The sequence below is a fragment of the Colletes gigas genome, unplaced genomic scaffold (genome assembly GCF_013123115.1).
Source record: "Colletes gigas isolate AHSC1104 unplaced genomic scaffold, ASM1312311v1 Colletes_gigas_Sc00012, whole genome shotgun sequence".
NCBI lineage: Eukaryota > Metazoa > Arthropoda > Insecta > Hymenoptera > Colletidae > Colletes > Colletes gigas.
This window is the reverse complement of record NW_025106641.1, coordinates 1206900-1224243: the sequence shown is the minus strand read 5'-3', so window position 1 is coordinate 1224243 and position 17344 is coordinate 1206900. Positions and strand designations below refer to the sequence as shown.

The following is a 17344-nucleotide window of genomic DNA, read 5'->3' as shown; positions in this document are numbered from 1 at the left end:
AATACGTTGTTGGAATAGTAATCGTATAATGAGAGGAAAAAGGAACGACCGGATGTGCAATTCTAATCGAGAGTCGTGTAACTGAAACAGAAAGTTTTTCGAAATGATAAGATGACAAGAGAAATATCGTGTGCACGAGAGAGAGAGAGAGAGAGGGGTAGACGGTTGGCGCGGTTGGTTACGGGGAGAGGAAAGCGAACCCTGTCAGCAATTGCCCCCCCTCGTAAGAAAAAATGGCAGCTGCCGTGGCTGAATGCCACGTACCAAACCCATAATGCCGTACCACCCTTCTCGGTTACTCGTGCGCGGAGACCACGCGAGAGGGCACTCGAGGCCCCGAGGAGAGACCGGGAGGCCGACCGTGGCGAAAGAAACAACCTGGACGGGATAAAAGAGGAGGATCGGATAGGAGCGGGCCGCCGTCGGACGAGGATAAAAGAACGTACTCGCGAGCAAGAAGGGAACCGCAAGAGGCGGAGGCACGTACGATCCGCGACGACCACCACCACCGCCGCCTCCGCCGCCGTCGCCGCCGCCACCGCCATCGTCGCTAACCACCACCATCGGCCTGGTTACTACTACCATCGGCGACGGTCGCCACCATTAGCGCCGACGTCCCTGGTAGCGGAATCGGTAACGTTTCGAGAGCCGAGGAAAGCGAGAAAAGAGAACGGGTAACGAAAGCAAATCGAACGACGGGACGCCGCGCGCGGCGTGATCGTACGCGAGAAAGTATACTGGTCGGGGATAGCCGGTACGCGCGCGTACGAAGACAGCTGGCTGCCGGTTGGCGATCGAGACGGGACGAGACGGGACCGTGGCAGCGGGAGAAGGACAACGAGCGGTAATAAGGTGGTCGGCGGCGTTGCTCACGGGCGAATTCCTAGGAGGAGAGAGGCTGCGGGCGGAGCCCGGGTGCTGATCGTTGGGGCGGAGCTTGGCTCCGCGTGGACCCGCCCACGTTTCTCCTTCCTCGGGCCGTCCTCGGGCCCGTGTCGAGCGGCGCGCGCTCTCTCCCGCGTCCCGCGTACCCGCGACGCGGACGATCGAGCTCGTGAGCCGCGTAGCGCCGGGGGTGGGGGCCGAAACGAGGAGCCGACCGCCGGTGGCGCGGGTCAGTCTGTCGGGCAACCGGTCGCTCTCTCGTTTCTCGCTCTGTCCGCGCTCTCCGCTCGACACGGGCGCTCTGTACACGCTCGCGGGAACCGATACGCGGCGATAATCGCGACCGGGAATCGAACACGCCGCTCGCCGACGGCGCGCCGTTTGCCGTTCCGTCGCGACAGTGTCGTCGGGTTCTTTGTCGTCGACGAGACGTACCGCGGGGCAAAGTGGTCAGGAATAATAATCGTGCGCGATCGTCGTGGTGTCGTCGCGATGCGCGTCGACGTGCCGCGTCGTCGTTCGTCGCCCTGAGAGATCACGACTTGGTCGTCGGCCGGATCGTCCGTGATGTCGAGGATCCCTCCGTGGTGGACCGGCAGACCGACTGTTCCTGAAACGAACCGGCTCCCGCGATTCACGCGCGCCTCTCGATAATACGGCCCGATAATAGACGCGCGAGCTTAGGGAGGCAGAGGGCGAGGTGATGTTGCTGGAGTCGCGAGGCCTTGCCGGTAGGAAGAGAAACGGATTGACGCTGTCTTCGTTCGGGGGTGGCGGCGGCGGCGGAGGAGCTGGAGGCGGCGGCGGCGGAGGAGGCGGCGGCGGAGGAGCCGGCAGCGAGGAGGACGACGAGGAATCTCGACATCTGTTTCTTGGAAGAAAAATGCAGGCCGAGGGCACCGCCGCCACCGCGGTTTCCACCGGTTTGTCGTCCGGTTGCACGCGCGACGACGCCGAGGAGAGCTCCAGCCCCTCGCCGAACAGCAGCCTCTTGAACAATCTAAACAACAATTGCAACTCGAACCGCCAGTGCGCCACCGATTTCAGCATCGCGGCCATCATGGCACGGGACTCTCGTCAGCAGCAGCAGCAGCAACAGCAGCAGTCCCAGGCGCCGGCGTCCCAACAACAACAGACCCAACAACAGCTACAGCAGCCGCACCATCATCGACAGTTGCAGCAACAGGCCGTCGGCGGCGGGAAGCTGCATCAACACGGTGAGTGCTTAAATCCGATACAATTTTCAACGATTCGCCCATGTACCCCCATCGCGACTGCGCGTCGCGGTACCCTTTTTATCGGCCCACCAGTACCGGGAACAGGTAGCTACACCACCATAACGCGAGACAGAGTCGACCTAACCTCCAAATTGGCTAACTGGGATAATTGAACTTTCGACAAGCGTTGGGGAGGTCAATTTAAGGCTATGACCGTCGCCTGCAAATAGGTCTTAGTTGAGCGAATTTGCCTGTGGTCAAAGGCAATGATTCTCTTGTCAGATATAATATAAGAAATTAATGGCTTAAAAACCTTGGCTTAAGGGTTTTATAGGCCAAAGCCTCTTCTCAAATTCTAGAACGATTCGGTACGCCATTTTCGCACACGTGCTAATCATACCGGATATTTCCATGCGAGTCTAGAGTATCGAACACGTGTTAATCCGTAATCGTGCACCCTCTGGCCCAGAAACACACTCTTTGTTAGTTTTACGTCAAACACTCTTGAACAACATCGCTCGACAGCCAATGACTGGAAGTCGTCGTCGTGTAGCGGCCGCCCATGAAGATGCATAACTTACGGATCTATTCAGCCCTTCAGCCGGCAATAAATCTTTTAGAAAACGCGATAGAGTCGGGCTAGGTTAGACACGGAAGCGACGCGCGGACGTAAAGGTTCCATCGGCCAGGCTCGTTATCGGAGACAACCGTCACCGGGACGTGGTTTTTTCCGATCCGTGAAACGAGATCGTGTTTCTTCGAAGCCCTCCCCTTCGTGTAACGAGCAAAAAAGATATTCGTCCGGGGACGATATTTCGTTGTCCTCGATGCAGACCCTGCGTCAGCGACAAAAATCGTGCGCGTAAATAAATAAACGAGCGTCTCGCGGAGGTAACAATTCGAAGGCAAAGTACCGGGTAGCTTTAATCGCGAGGAAGAGAAAAAAAGAAGGGAAAAGAATAGGACTCGGATCCTGTTGTTAATGAATTATTTAGCGGGCAACGTTCCGAACGAACGTCCCCCGAGGACTCTCGTGGCGTTAATTCCTCGGGGCGCGAGAAACGGTCGGTTGTCGCGGGGACGCGGCGGCGGCCCAGGTGAGGTGTCTCATCGGAATTCTGGAAACGACCGTTGGCTGCTTTGGCCCAGCCAGACGTCCGTCCTGAACGAGACTCGGTGTTTGGTTTCATCATCGCGTATCTTGGACGCCCGCGGCGAATAATCGCCCACGAAGATTCTACGCGGACGAAATTTACGGTTGGCCGCGGTGCAATTCACCCACGGAAACGGACCAGTCGTTCCCAAATAAACTTGGGTAAAACGGCGCGATGAATCGACCGACCAGGGACTCTCTCGTGTGCGTGCACGTGTGTTGGACACGCGCTTCTCCTCCCCCTCCGACCCTCTCGAGCACACCCCTACCCCTCAACGCCCCCACCTCGACACGCGAAAACCCCAACAGTCTCCGCGATCGAAATTGTTAAACAAATCGATGATAAAGTTGAAGCCAAAGGCGTCGAAAAGTTCACTGAAATTAAACAGTCTTCTGGAAATATTCTATTCTTTCAACCTCGGGGTTGTAGTCAGTTTTTTTGAACAGTCAAAATTATAGAATCGTCGTTTACAGAGTTCCAAACCCTTTTAATTTATATCCCTTTATATCCTATTATAAAAAATACGAACGAACGAAAGAATTGTGGGTTGGCGAATTGAAAATGGCGACTGCTCTAAGAACGCCTCTGTTCTCGTGTTTATAAAAATACAGTCGGTGACAATCGAGTCTAAAAATTGTAATTCCAGTACGTGGACCTCCATATTGTAGTCTACTTCTTCGCGGGCGGACATTTTGGAGCACGTCGAACAGGGCGGGACGGTTTTCGAGCAGATGGCTGGGACATTATCTGCGTATCTAAAAATGACTTTATCCTGTGTATAAATTACTCTTCGATTCGATGAACCGAGCACAGTGGCAGAGAAAACGTGTCCAAACGTGTTTGAACGGATCGAACGATAATTGTAATGGCAAAGGCAAATTGTTGAAAATCTATTTCGACTTTGCAGTACGGGAATTTTTTATCTTTTAATAGCTCCACTACGGCAACAAACACTGCTTTACGTTTGTTATTCTTAATAAGAGAACACATACATCGTTTCCTTCCGCCGTTTCTTTTCTTCTGCGTAAACGCATCGACTATACTTCTCCCTTCACATTTCCTCAGCAAATCATTCGAGACTCGGGAATAGCGAGTTAATGGTTCTCACGGAGAGAAATTATCTTAGAAGTCAGGGGAACTTCTCTGTCGAGGGATTCTGACGGCAATTTATTCCAGGAACGAGTCGTTAAACTTAAACAATTTTTCATAATAACCAGATCCAACTCGTCGTTGACGGCTCAGCATCGAACGTTACAGTTAAGCGGGTCGAGAGGTTCGGTGCAAGTCGAGCCAAGTTCGGTCAGTCTTTCAATTTGGATCATCTTCTGCGTTAAATCCAAGTAGTTTTTCATACGTTACAGTTAAGCGGGTCGGAGAGGTTCGGTGCTAGTCGAGCCAAGTTCGGTCACTCTTTCAATTTGGACCATCTTCTGCGTTAAATCCAAGCGGTTTTTCATACGTTACAGTTAAGCGGGTCGGAGAGGTTCGGTGCAAGTCGAGCCAAGTTCGGTCAGTCTTTCAATTTGGACCATCTTCTGCGTTGAATCCAAGCGAGTTTTCATACATTACAGTTAAGCGGGTCGAGAGGTTCGGGCGCCGCGTGCGTGGTCCTCGTTCCCGCGAATTTCTCCCGATTAAAATCAGGATCCTTTGGTGGCGTTCCGGACGTACGGTAGCCCGTTTCTACGAGGCCACCGACGACGAAAAAAAATTTCACGCCGGCGTGTAGGGTTTCGTCGGAGTGTCAACCGTAATAAATAGCCAATGACTTAGTTAAGCGGGGAGCCACGACACGCCGCGTCGACCGGAGCCAGAAGTTACGACCGGTCGGAATCGGCTCGGGATCGATTAACTCGGTGCCAGATGGAGGAGGCCCGACCTACGGGGAACGCCTCGAAACAACCGGAAACCGTAACGACCCTTATCGTCTCGCCTTCTGGAACGTTTGATCGTTCAATCGACTCGCAGATTTATTTCGGCCGCCGCGCGAGAATCGACCGGATCTCGGAAAAGTTCGCGGCAAATTCAAACCGAGAGCACGCGGGGAACCCTTAAATTTTATACACGCGTTGGTATCATTTTGAGAATATTAATATCAACGATTAAGTTAATTTAGAAAACTAATTTATAAAGTTAGAAATTTCGAAATACAGATTCGGAGCTCAACGCCGCCATAACGGTAGTTTTCGGTGCGTGCACATGAGCCGCAACGTTCCGTAATCGGTCTGTAAACATTCTGCGCGGACCACGGAGCAGCATTCCGGGGATTGGCGAGATTCTTGTCCCGGATAAAAATTTTTAACATCGAGGGAAAGATAAATAACTGTTTGTACGGGTGCTCCTTAAATGTAACTCGGAGTCTGAATTGCGCTGTAGACTTTGGAGCAGGTTGTTAAGAACTGTGGTGGTAATTTATGAAGAGAATCCATTAAACGTTGCCACCAAGCTACCATGACTGTGGTCCGCCAAAACCACATGTTTTGTACCCTCTCGCGGGGCAACAATTTTCGAATGCAAATGATTCTGAATCCTTTGAACATCTGCCTTCTCAATATGTGCGCTGTATACTCTGAAAATTTCGTCAAAATCTAGGACCCAAGACTTAATGTTTCCTTTCACTGCAATGATTCATTTTGTTCGAGTTTACTCGTACATGCGATGCTCGGAGAAAAGAACTCGTAATTATGAAATAAGGGGTTGTTGCACGAGAATATCGATCATGGCGCGAAAGATAGCGCCGAGAGGAACGGATTAGCGGCGCGTAACCAGGAACGCGGAGCTCCGAGAGGAACGCGTTTAGAGCGGGCGTGTTCCCGCGTCACCTTTTGTCGCGACTCGACGACGTCGACCCACATACAATTTTGTGGGCGCCCACCTGGACCAGTTCGCCGCTTAAACGATCGTTGACACGTCCGACGCGCGACTCTCGCCGCCCGACACGACCGAGCAATTCAACAAACACAGCTGGACCCGCGTAACTCAAACTTCCCTCGGTCGAAAGCTTCTAGAAATCGATCTTTTATTCGCCTCCCTCCGGTAGAACTCGAAGAAAAAGAGACGGGGCCCCGTAGTTGCACGATACGGTCGATTTGGCCACTCGAACATTGCATTTTTCAGTTTGTCCTATCCTCCGTTAGGGTGAAAATACATCTAAACAAACCGATACACATCTATTTGACAGTGTATTACCAAATATACATCGTTGAGCCTAGTTTGACGATGTTTGTGCAAACTTTCTGGTGCATCAAATGTTGATTTGTTGATTAAATCTGCTTCACTCTTGCTGATACGTTTAGAACACGTGGTTTTATGGATCAGCGTAAAGGTTTGACGATGTTTGTGCAAACTTTCTAGTGCATCAAATGCTGATTTGTTAATTAAATCTGCTTCACTCTTGTGGATAAGTTTGGAACGTTTTATGGATCAGCGTAAAGGTTTGACGATGTTTGTGCAAACTTTCCAGGTATACCAAACGTTGGTTTGCTAGTTAAATTAGCTTTACTCTTGTAAATCTGTTTGGAACACGTGGTTTTACGCACTGCTCGAATATTCTGGACACGGAATACAAAACGCAATAGATCATCGTGAAGGTTTGACGTGGATTGTCGACGTTTGCAGCCTCTTCGAGCAAGTCGATTTCTTTGGGACGATAAGCGATAAAGCGGCGATCGATAAGTCCGTGTGGCGAATTATTCGCGGTTTTGGTCGCGTCCGCTGACAATTTTATCGCACTTCCGCTGCATCCAGGGATAATTTTTTGATCGAACCGTGCGTGGAAAGTTTCAACGACGGTGATTTATCGTCAGTTTCCGATACTCGACTCGATTTTCGCACCGATTATTCGCATCAACTTAAAGTATCGTTACTTTACGAAAGATTCTCGATCTTTCCATGGAAATCGATCGCACGCAGCTCTTGGAAGATTCAATTTCGCGAAAGTCCGTCGCACGGACGAGGACGGGGCAAAACGGGGAGCGAAACGAGGCGATATGGTTCGTTCAGTCGGGAATTATATCGTTCGCCGTTACTCGAGTAAAACCGATCGGTGCCCGCTGTTCGTGTCGGAGCCCACGGCTTTAGAAACGACAGAAAAATTACGGCGATGTCTTTTCCGGTCTGCATCGCGCCGGTGACTCGCGCGGCCGCGTCGCTCCTCGAACAAGCGGAACGCCACCGATTTCAAACGGGTTTTACGCGCGTACGTTCCTTTTACAGCCCGCGATTTCGAGAGCGTAACGCTCGATGGGACGAAAACACGCCCGGAAGAGACGTCGCTGGATGGCGTCGCCCGAAATTCCGTCGACTAGCTCCTCGCCACGCTCCAACGACGACGTTTTCGAATTACGAGCCTCGTTCGCGCCTCTCGATACATCGAATCGACGTTCGATATTTCCAGTCGATGAGATCGATATATCTTTCAAGTTTCACGTGGATAAAATTGCATCAGAGTTCATTGATTGACTTAATAAAAGCTACTTATTTATTATTCCACATAAATTTGGATAAATTTTTAAGTAAGCCGATCAAAGTTCATATTTCGTGTTCAAAAATTATTCGATCGTTTCCTTTGTATTTACCATCTAGATATTTAAGAAATCACTTTTTATTTTACTCTGAAAGTTACAAAGTGTAAATAGAATGATTAGTAATGCAAATTTTGTACACACTAAAACAATCATTAGAAAGTCTAAAATAATCCTTGCAACATATTGTACATTAATTTATTTTTGTTAAATTCACTAAGATAGTGTTTTACTATGTAAATCCACATCTGTAGTTCCTTGTATATTATAGCTTTGTACCAAAGGGTTTAATGCCCGTTAATAAATGAATAATAATAATAGAAATAATAAATAGAAATGATTGTTCAGGCGGACGGGAAGAATATTTCGTTTGGCAAAGGTGAACGCGTGGGAATCTATATCGAGAGGAATTCAGAGTAAACACGCCACGGTCGGATTAATTTACGTATCGCGAACAAACAAGTTGCCTCTTTTAATTACTCGTCGACAGATTGATCGATCGGCCGCAATGTCTTTGCAGTAATCAGATAACGTCTTAACGCCCGGCGTGGCCGGTTGCCATACGGCCGATCTACATAAATTTTTCTTTAAATCGGACGTCCAGGCACCGTTTGTTGCTCCCGTTTAATCGTCGAAACGGGTTCGAAATTTCAGCGAGTTCTCGATCTGTTAAAAAACATAACGTCACTTCACACCGTGGCCACATCGCATAATCCGTTTCTTTTTTCATTCGACTCCTTGCATTTAATTTTACATATCGAGGAGTCGTCGAACGAAACGAAAGGCTGTCAATGTTGTTTTGGAAAAGAAATTTCGTACGAAATAAATAGAAGTAACACCGTCCCAAATTCAATCGCTTCGACAATCTCGAGGATTAATCGGCACAAGAAAGAAGCGATAAGCCCGGTTAATATGTGCAACGGCTGTAATCAAAATTCGAAGCCGGGGGTATTAAAACGCGATCAGAGGCGATTTATCGAGCAACGCGAAAGCTGAAATCGATCTAGATACAATGCTGGAGTCATTATCCCGTACACAGATCTACACGTACTCTGGGGGGGGGAGAATAATCGCGATGCAGAATCGAAAATATCGGAAGTTTCCTTTCCAACGCGACGCCTCGAGCTTAAAATTCGATACTTTCTTTCAAACTGAAATTCATTAAATTCGTGTCCCCGAACGTTGCAATTTCCAACGATCGAACGATCATCGTGCCCGATGACCTTACTTCTCGACACTGTTCGCTAGATTATCGATTACGGTCGATCGAGATCTCGTTGGAGGAATCCACGAAAGAACGGACGGTCTTTCTCGCGTCTGCGACTCGCCACGAGGCTCGTAACTCGTAACCGCGAGTGTATTTCTCGGTCGTAAAGTTGTCTCTGTGGGAGCGAGACTTCCGGCTGCACCTTTATCCTTTCGAGGCTCCGCGAGGAAGAGGATCGGGCCAAAGGAGCGACGACGATCACGCGTAAATATCCGCGCGGGCTGCAAATCGCGTGGAAAATTCGCGGGGTGGAGCGCGAACGTAGGAATAAGAGGCCTGGCTGGATCGTTGGTGTCGTAGATCGCGGGTGGACGTTGGCGGCGGGACGCGTTTCAATCTGTCCCGGTTCGCGTCTTTGATCCGGGCGACGCGCACTCGCGACCGTAACTCACTCGACGTGGCCGGTCGTAAAGTTGGTCGAAAGTCGGGGCAAAACTCGCGGCCACGGAGACCGTTCCTCCTACTCGTCATCCGTTTCGTCAGTCGTTTAACACCGCCGTTCGCCGTGTCGAATAAAAATACGCGGATGACAGACCACACAGATCGCGCTAACCTCTCCTGACCGGCCAATTAGCCGCTACTGCCTACGCCAAAATTCCCTCCGGCCCCACTCTGCCCCCCTTTCACCCCTCAAACGTAACTGTGCCGCGCCAAACAGTCTCGATACGCGCTAGAAACGGATCGATAAAACAGTTCCTGCTACCTTATCGACCCTGGTGACCGATCGACTTACCGACAGGTTGCATTCAGCCTGCCGGTAAAGCGGTAACTTATCGACCGACCTGGGTTGATTTTCGTTCGATCTCGCGAGAATGAGTCGAAAAGCGGGAGGAACGCGAGCGTGGAGAATCGTTTTAACGAGCGAAAGTAATTTTTAAACACACGGTTTTCAGGCCGCGGAGGTACCGACGCCGAGAATCTCGCGCGAAAGCTACCGCTAAAGCGGCCGGCGTTTATTATTAATTTATTCGCGATAATTTCGAGTTATCGGGGCAACGGCGCACCTGCCGCCACGGTTCACCGGAGCTAATCGCGCGCGTAGCGCACGAAAGAAATCGTTTCGTTTCCATTGGCAATTAGTCGGGAGTGAAACTCGTTCCCGGTTTTAACGTTCCCCGGAACGCGGCTAACGATCGATCAGCGAATCGTTTAACGTACCGAACGCGCCCGGACGCCTAAACGCGGAACCGATCTTCCCCGGGTACTCGTGAATATTCGACTACGAACGTGCACGGAATAATTAGAAATTTTCGTCGACGTTTTCGAATTCGAAAGTGGAAACGAAAGGGTTGATTCGACGAGCGGCGTCGTGACCGTTTGGAAACCGCAATAAAATCGGTAATGGGCGGTTAGGAAGCGATCAATTTGGCCCGTTGATGGCTAGATATTAATCGTTCCTTTGTTCTCCGCGGAAACTCCAAGACGATCGATTATTTTTCGTCGGTCCTTCCCGAGGCCTACGGTGCTAAGTAATAAACTGGAAGTCGCCAGAGCGAGCTGTCCACGCGACGGTGAATAAAATGTTCTCTATTTATCTCGGGCGACAGTTATAATTAAGATTTCACGGCGCCCGCTGTCGCTTGGCAATCGTCAAGCAATTTCTACCTACGAAACTGTCGACCGCGGATAACCGCCTTTAATTTTCATCGCGCCGGTCGGCGATCGTCGCAGATAACCGATGGGGCGACGAGTTACTTAACTTACGGGTTCCGTAAACGATTCCGTATATTTTCCAACGTTTACCGCCCTAATTGGCGAATTACACGTATCGCCTTAACACATTCGCTGCTACATCAGAACCGTACAATATTCTGGGGAGGCCAAAATTTTCATCTTGCACCGTTCTAAACCATATAATCGAAAATTTGATCCTATTCAAATGGTTGTAATGGCATTAAAATGGCTTCAGCAATGTTTCAAAAACCAAAATCAATGTTTCTACAGTCTAAATTTTTAAGGATTGGTTTCTCTCCCAGCAGTTAGAAAATGCAACAAAGGTCTCTCGAAAGAGCGTCTCCGCGACGTCCAGGTCGTTTTATCAAACGACACCACGGTTAAGTGAAATAAATAATAATAGCGAGAACGCGGAGCTAAAACAACCTCCGTACGTAAGTGGATAATTATCCTTCTCCAGCCCGACGATGCCGCGACGGCGTTATTATCCTAAGATAGAGAAAGACGAACGACTATTTAGTCGCTCTCGTTTGATTACGTTGGTAGCGTCGGCACCGTGCAAAACACGCAGCAAACGATCCTTGAAAATCGCGCGGCATCGATTAATTACACGAGCGTTTCGTAAACGCCGTAGATTACGATCCGTCTCGCGGCTGTGGCCGCCATTTTAGCCGATCCACGGACTCTCTTCCTTCCTTCGAACTCGAAATTTTTAATAATTTCATGGCAGCTGGGATCATTACGACGCATTGTCACGGAATTAAGCTTCGATCGGTTCCCTCCGATAAACGACCAATAGTATTTGTTTAACGCGAAATTATTTTAGTTTTATTACGACGCGTTTCGATCGTGGATCTATCGTGATTGCGTTTACGCAACTCGAGCGTCGGGGATCGGCCGGTAATTAGCGAAAGAATCGATTTCATTGTATTGCCGTGGAACGTTCTCGCAAGAGCCGCGCGTCGCAGAACATTAGCTACGAATTACCACTTACGATAACGGCAATTTTCTTTCGCGGCGGTGGTTTTGGTCGTAAAACATCCCCGGGGACTCCCGCGGCCGTGGTTCGACTCTGTATTTACGTTGCAACAAACCGCTTCCAGTTGGAAACCTTTCAATACACCGAGATGCTCGCCAGATTATCCGCACGCAACACGAGGTTTCCTCTCGCGCCGGATAACTGCGACGCAACAATTAATTACCGCCGCTACATCGATTTATCGGCTATTATTCCCCCCCAATTCCCTCCCCGTTCGCAAGAAACAACAAAACGGTCTTTTTTTCTCGCCCTGAAACGTCCGCTAAATTGCCTCCTTCCTCTCCCGTGCTACGTCTTCCGCCAGGATCGCATCTCTCGAACGACCTCTTCGAATTACGAAATTCGGACAAAAAGGAACCGCGTTTTTGCCTCGTTCGACGTTCAATTGCCCCGAACCAGCGATCCTCGAACGGAATCGGGCACAAAAGAGTCGTAAAAAGCTCGACGATGCATATTCCAACATGGCGCCGGTTTTGGCGGGAGACTACGAACCCCAGTACGAATCGTAAACGTTGTCAGCTGGATACGCGGCGTGGTTGCCTCGAAATAAAAAAAAGTTCACGAATATTGCCCATCTTTCGACGCGAGGAAACCTCCTTGGCTCCGTCGACGTACTATTTTGGTGCCCAGAGGCTGAAAAAAGGACCGCCAACGACACGGTCGCGAGAGGAACGACGGAGCTCGTTTTTCGTCGACGGACGAGTCGTTTCCTTCGACCCCTCTGGCCACGATAATTTCGTCAAGAGTCATCGAAACTGGGTTCTTCCGGTGTTGATCGACGCTGACAAGACTCTGAACATTAACTCATTTTTTCGAAAACCTCCATATATGTCACCATGAAAGCAAAACAATTAATCCTAAGTTGAAACGTTAAAAATAAATAGATCCATGAATTTAAATTACGAAAATTAGTATTGAGACAAACTTTAAGTAGCACCCACGCTTGTTTGAGACCTCTGACCTCTGATTTCTGTCTGTGTGTTTGTGGAAAGCTTAAACGCAATTTGTGGTGCTTTTCTGTGGGTTTCAGAGAGGGAACCGAGCGTCTCTGGCGTCGTCCGCGGCGCTCCGCCGATCCAGGAATCGATCGTAGCGGAAGACGACCCGGAGACGGACGACACCGGAAGTACGAGCGGCAAGGCCGCCTCCCCCGTGAATCCCCTGCTCCAGGAGCGGTCCAACTGCGAGGAACTGAGGCACGTGGTGTGTCATCTCGAGACGAAAGACTTGTGGGACAAGTTCAACGAGCTGGGCACCGAGATGATCATCACGAAGACCGGAAGGTGAGACACCGTTCGCCGTTACGACTACCCCCGATCGCGTATCGTCGATTCGAATCGTTTCTAGGTGGTACTCGCGACGGGTGTTTGGGTAATTAATTTGGGAGCTCTTATCGAATTCCAATACCCGTGAAATCGATCGTTCGAAAGCCTAGCGGGGCTTTAAATCTCAGGTGCGCAACGAGTTCTCGACTTTTCCCGGCTAATTCGTTTCCCTGCTTTCCACGAGAATCGAATTCCAGTAAATCAAACGGGGGCGAACGTGTGGGGAAAAAGAATTTTCTACTACAAATTATCGGTTTTCCAACGTCGTCTTCTGCGCCAGATGGTTCCCAAAAATATTCCTCGTACACGAATAAACTACAAATTAATAATTAATTTGCGAACCGTCTGGAAGAAGGTGACGTTGAAAAACCGATAATTCAGAGTTCAAAATCTGCACCTAACCCAGATCCGTTGTCGGGACGTTGAAATTGAATGCTGGATCTCGGAACGGGGGAATTACAAGGCGTGAATTAAATCGGTACGAAAAAGGAAGCGCGGTGGCAGGTTGTCGGTTAAATTGCTATATCGGGCATCGGTCAATTAATCGGGACGCGTGTGGAAATCGATCGTGATTATGCCAGTTTCTGGTGGTCCTTGAGACGGACCGAAATGTGTCGCACCTTGAGCTGGAAACGTTCTAAGTCGACTCTTGCATATCATTTTAAAACTTTTACGATGGATATCCGCACTCGATGCGTTCCTAAATCTTTCAAAATGTCAAAATCAAAATTTATATTATATAGATTTTTACTGGTCAAAGGCAGCTTTCTCAAATATAAATACGAGTGCATAGGGTTAAAAGGCCTGGTAAATCGATGAAATGGGGGGTGGAATTGTATCGAAAATAATAACGAGGGGGTGAGATTCAGATTAAATTTGAAAAATGCTCCAAGTCGATTGGGCAGCTTTCTGAAATATAAATACGAGTGCAAAGGGTTAAAAGGCCTGGTAGATCGATGGAACGGTGGTGAATTGTATATAAAAATAATAACGCTTATCGAGCAGAGGATGTTTCGACACTGGTCGTTTGTCTTATTGAACGAGTCCCGTAATAGACTCGGAGGATAAAATCTCGAAAGTTTTTCGGCGAGGCGAGTGACGACCCTTGACGGGTAAATTAGATGGGGCGTAAGAGGGGCTCGAAGAAGGGGGATGTAGCTGGTAAGGTGTCGTCGGCGGAGGGTGGAGGAGCGACGCGGCGGACGCGCGCCTAATTGCCCGCCGCGACGGCAACATCCACGCCCCTCCTCGGTGCCCCTTACTATCCCGAAGGGGTTCCAACGCCCCCACAGTGCACGCTTAGTCGCGCGTTAGTAATTAGATCTGCGTCGCGATGCTGCTCGTCGCTCCCTTCACCCGTCAACTTACCATCCCCCTCGAAACAAACCCCTCTTTACAGCTTCCCTCGACCCCTTTACCACGCTATAGGCTACTCAAAACGAAAGGAGTGATTCGACTTTTTTGCTAAATTCTTGCTCCAAATACGAGACTAACGCTAATAGTAGTCCAGAAACTTGATATAAACAAATTAAGATTTGGGTAAAAGTGGACCCTGAACTAACCCCCTTTCGAAGATCCACAAAGTCACGGCTTGAAAATTGTCCACCTCTGTCTTGGACCTAGTCTTTTTAATATTGAAAATTTATCGTTTACTAAAGGGTCAAAGTCCAAAATGGAGAGCATCCCCTTCCCTTGGTCCTCCCCTCTTTCCACCCCCGACTGCTACGCGGATCTCTTTCTCGCGAGGTGGGCGTGAACGTTGCCCAAAGGAGGGATATTCGCGGGTCTTTAACGAGATCGAACTCGACGAAAAGGTATCCCCGATTCCGCGTGGCGCGCGCGCGTATAAAGAAACGGTTCTCAGGGACTGGGAGAGGTTGTTTCCACCGAATGTGGGGTGGGGGCGGGTGGCGGGGGAGGGGATCGAAGGGGGGGGGGCCACCTTCGACCGCGAGCCGAGTTCAATTCATTAACAAAGGACGGCTTGATAAATAAAAGCATTACTCACACTCGTGGCGCTGGCGGGATGAATGCATACCGAGTCGACAAGGACCGAGGAGAAGACGTAGATAAGATCGGCGGGTGTCCCCGCGTTTTAGTGGTCGAGCAGCGGGGGGCCCGACACGGTATTAATGTTTGGCCTCCGAGGCAAAACATTCACGCCAGCCTCGTCCTCTTCTGCCCCCTCGACTCCCCCGCCCCCTCCTTGCCCCGTCGCCGCTTTAACCCTAAAATTGCCACGGTCCGTTTTCGACCACCGATTATCCGGGGGAGTACCGAGATTTTTAGGGGTGCTCCCCGTATACCACTGTTATTCCCCTAATTTTATTTTATTTTTCATGTCTATATAGAGTCTACCAATAGCTACCACGATTCATTGATGTAGCATTCGTCTCTTTGAAAAAAAATTCCAAAAGTATTCCACGATCAAACTCGACGATTTGGTCTCTGATGCACCCCTAGAGATTCGATTCGATTCGACTCGTCAAAGCGATACACTATCGATAGTCGAAGCGCGCCACTGTCGATACTCGACCCAGAGTTAACCAAGACGTCTTTCTCGAGCTTGGTTTCTTTCCTCAGGCGGATGTTCCCGACGTGCCGGGTGTCGTTCAACGGATTGAAGCCGGACAGTCGATACGCGGTTCTGATGGACATCGTCCCGGTGGACAACAAGAGGTACCGGTACGCTTATCACAGGAGCTCGTGGCTGGTGGCTGGGAAGGCCGATCCCCCGGCGCCGGCGCGTCTCTACGTCCACCCGGACTCGCCTTTTACGGGCGAGCAGCTACGAAAGCAGGTCGTCTCCTTCGAGAAAGTCAAGCTCACCAACAACGACATGGACAGGCACGGTCACGTAAGTATCCTCGCGTGTTCCAGCCGCGTCCAACGTCCACGAGACCACGATTCGATCGACCGTATCGCGACCAGCGCCGCGGAAAGCGCGAAGACGTCGGACGTGTTCCCTAGAATTGACCCGATTGTGCAACTTCCACGTGTCTCGGAAAAGTTACAAAGACTCGTACCCTCGACGACAAAGTTCGTCCCCGACGTTGCACAAAGACTTACGACTGGGTGTCCACTTGTTACCTGTCCTTATTGCGCCGGGCAATACCTCTCTTGCAATGCAATTGACTTCGTGTCGAGTCGAAAATTTATAAATCCTTGTAGTTAGGATTTGAGTCTAGTAGTTTTACAGCAGTGGAAACAAGCGGATATCCATGTCTCGAAAGAACGGCGTCCGGGGGATGACCAGATCCGCGTCCACCCTGGTTTTGTCGATGGCGTTGGGGCTGTCGTGACTCTCCCGGGTATCCGTTCGTCCGTGGCGGCGGCGGGGTCCTTAATTCGTCGGATGACTGACGTAAATAGGAACTCCGATCGGGCCAGCGGTTCTTCACGGTGCTCATTTGGTATTCAGGGTGTTACACGCTGCCAGACGAAGGCAAAGTGATTCTTTTGAACGGCGTAGCCGGGGAATGCCTGAGAGAGCACCGGGAGTGCTCCTTAATTCGTACGCTTTTTCTACCATCAGGACCCCACCCCCCCCCTCGTATCGTTGGATCTATAGAGTTTCGTGTCGAAGGGCCGACGGAGTGGCTCGACGCGATCCTTTCCTCCACCCTTTTCTTCGTCCGGAGCGTCGATTTTTCCCGTTGTTCGCGAGGTTTACGACCCGGTAGGTGGGTTCGAGGGGTTCGGGGAACGAGACGCGCCGGTTGCACGCGACGGGTCTGTTTGAAATCTCGAACGGTCGTTGGACACGTTGAACGTAAACGTTTATTCGCCGATGCATCCTCCGTCGGGGGATAACCGCGCCGCCTGTAAATCCTCTGACAAATCGCATACGATTTCCAGCTGGTGTTGAACTCGATGCACAAATACCAGCCGAGGATCCACCTGGTGAAACGACCGGACTCGGGCACGTCCAAGCCGATAACGGACCTCGAGAAGGAGCCTCACAAGACCTTCATATTCCCGGAGGCCATATTCACCGCTGTCACCGCCTATCAGAATCAACTCGTAAGTGTCTCGCTTTGTTTCTCGCTACCGCTACTCTTTCCGCTCGTTTCACGCTCCTTCCACCCTTCGTTCTTTCTTTTCTTATTTCTCTTCCGGTTTTTTTCGCGCGCCGCAATAGCAGCCCCCTCGGTTTCACGGGGGACCGGGTTGCCCTCGGGACTGGTTCCCCGAGACCAGCTTTCGCTCCGGTTAATCGTTTCCTCTCTACCGATTTAAACGCACATATCGTCTTCTCTC

General features: G+C 50.3%; 1 protein-coding gene across 1 annotated transcript in view; it reads left to right on the top strand.

Annotated features, from left to right (window-relative positions):
- Positions 1-1588: 1588 nt before the first annotated feature.
- LOC122398762 (T-box protein H15-like) overlaps positions 1589-17344 on the top strand; it is a 28748-nt gene continuing 12992 nt past the window's right edge. Inside the window, exons 1-4 of the mRNA XM_043398927.1 lie at positions 1589-2102; positions 12790-13042; positions 15668-15941; positions 16943-17107. Of these exons, the coding sequence (XP_043254862.1) occupies positions 1589-2102; positions 12790-13042; positions 15668-15941; positions 16943-17107 (1206 nt within the window). The remainder of the gene's footprint in view (positions 2103-12789; positions 13043-15667; positions 15942-16942; positions 17108-17344) is intronic.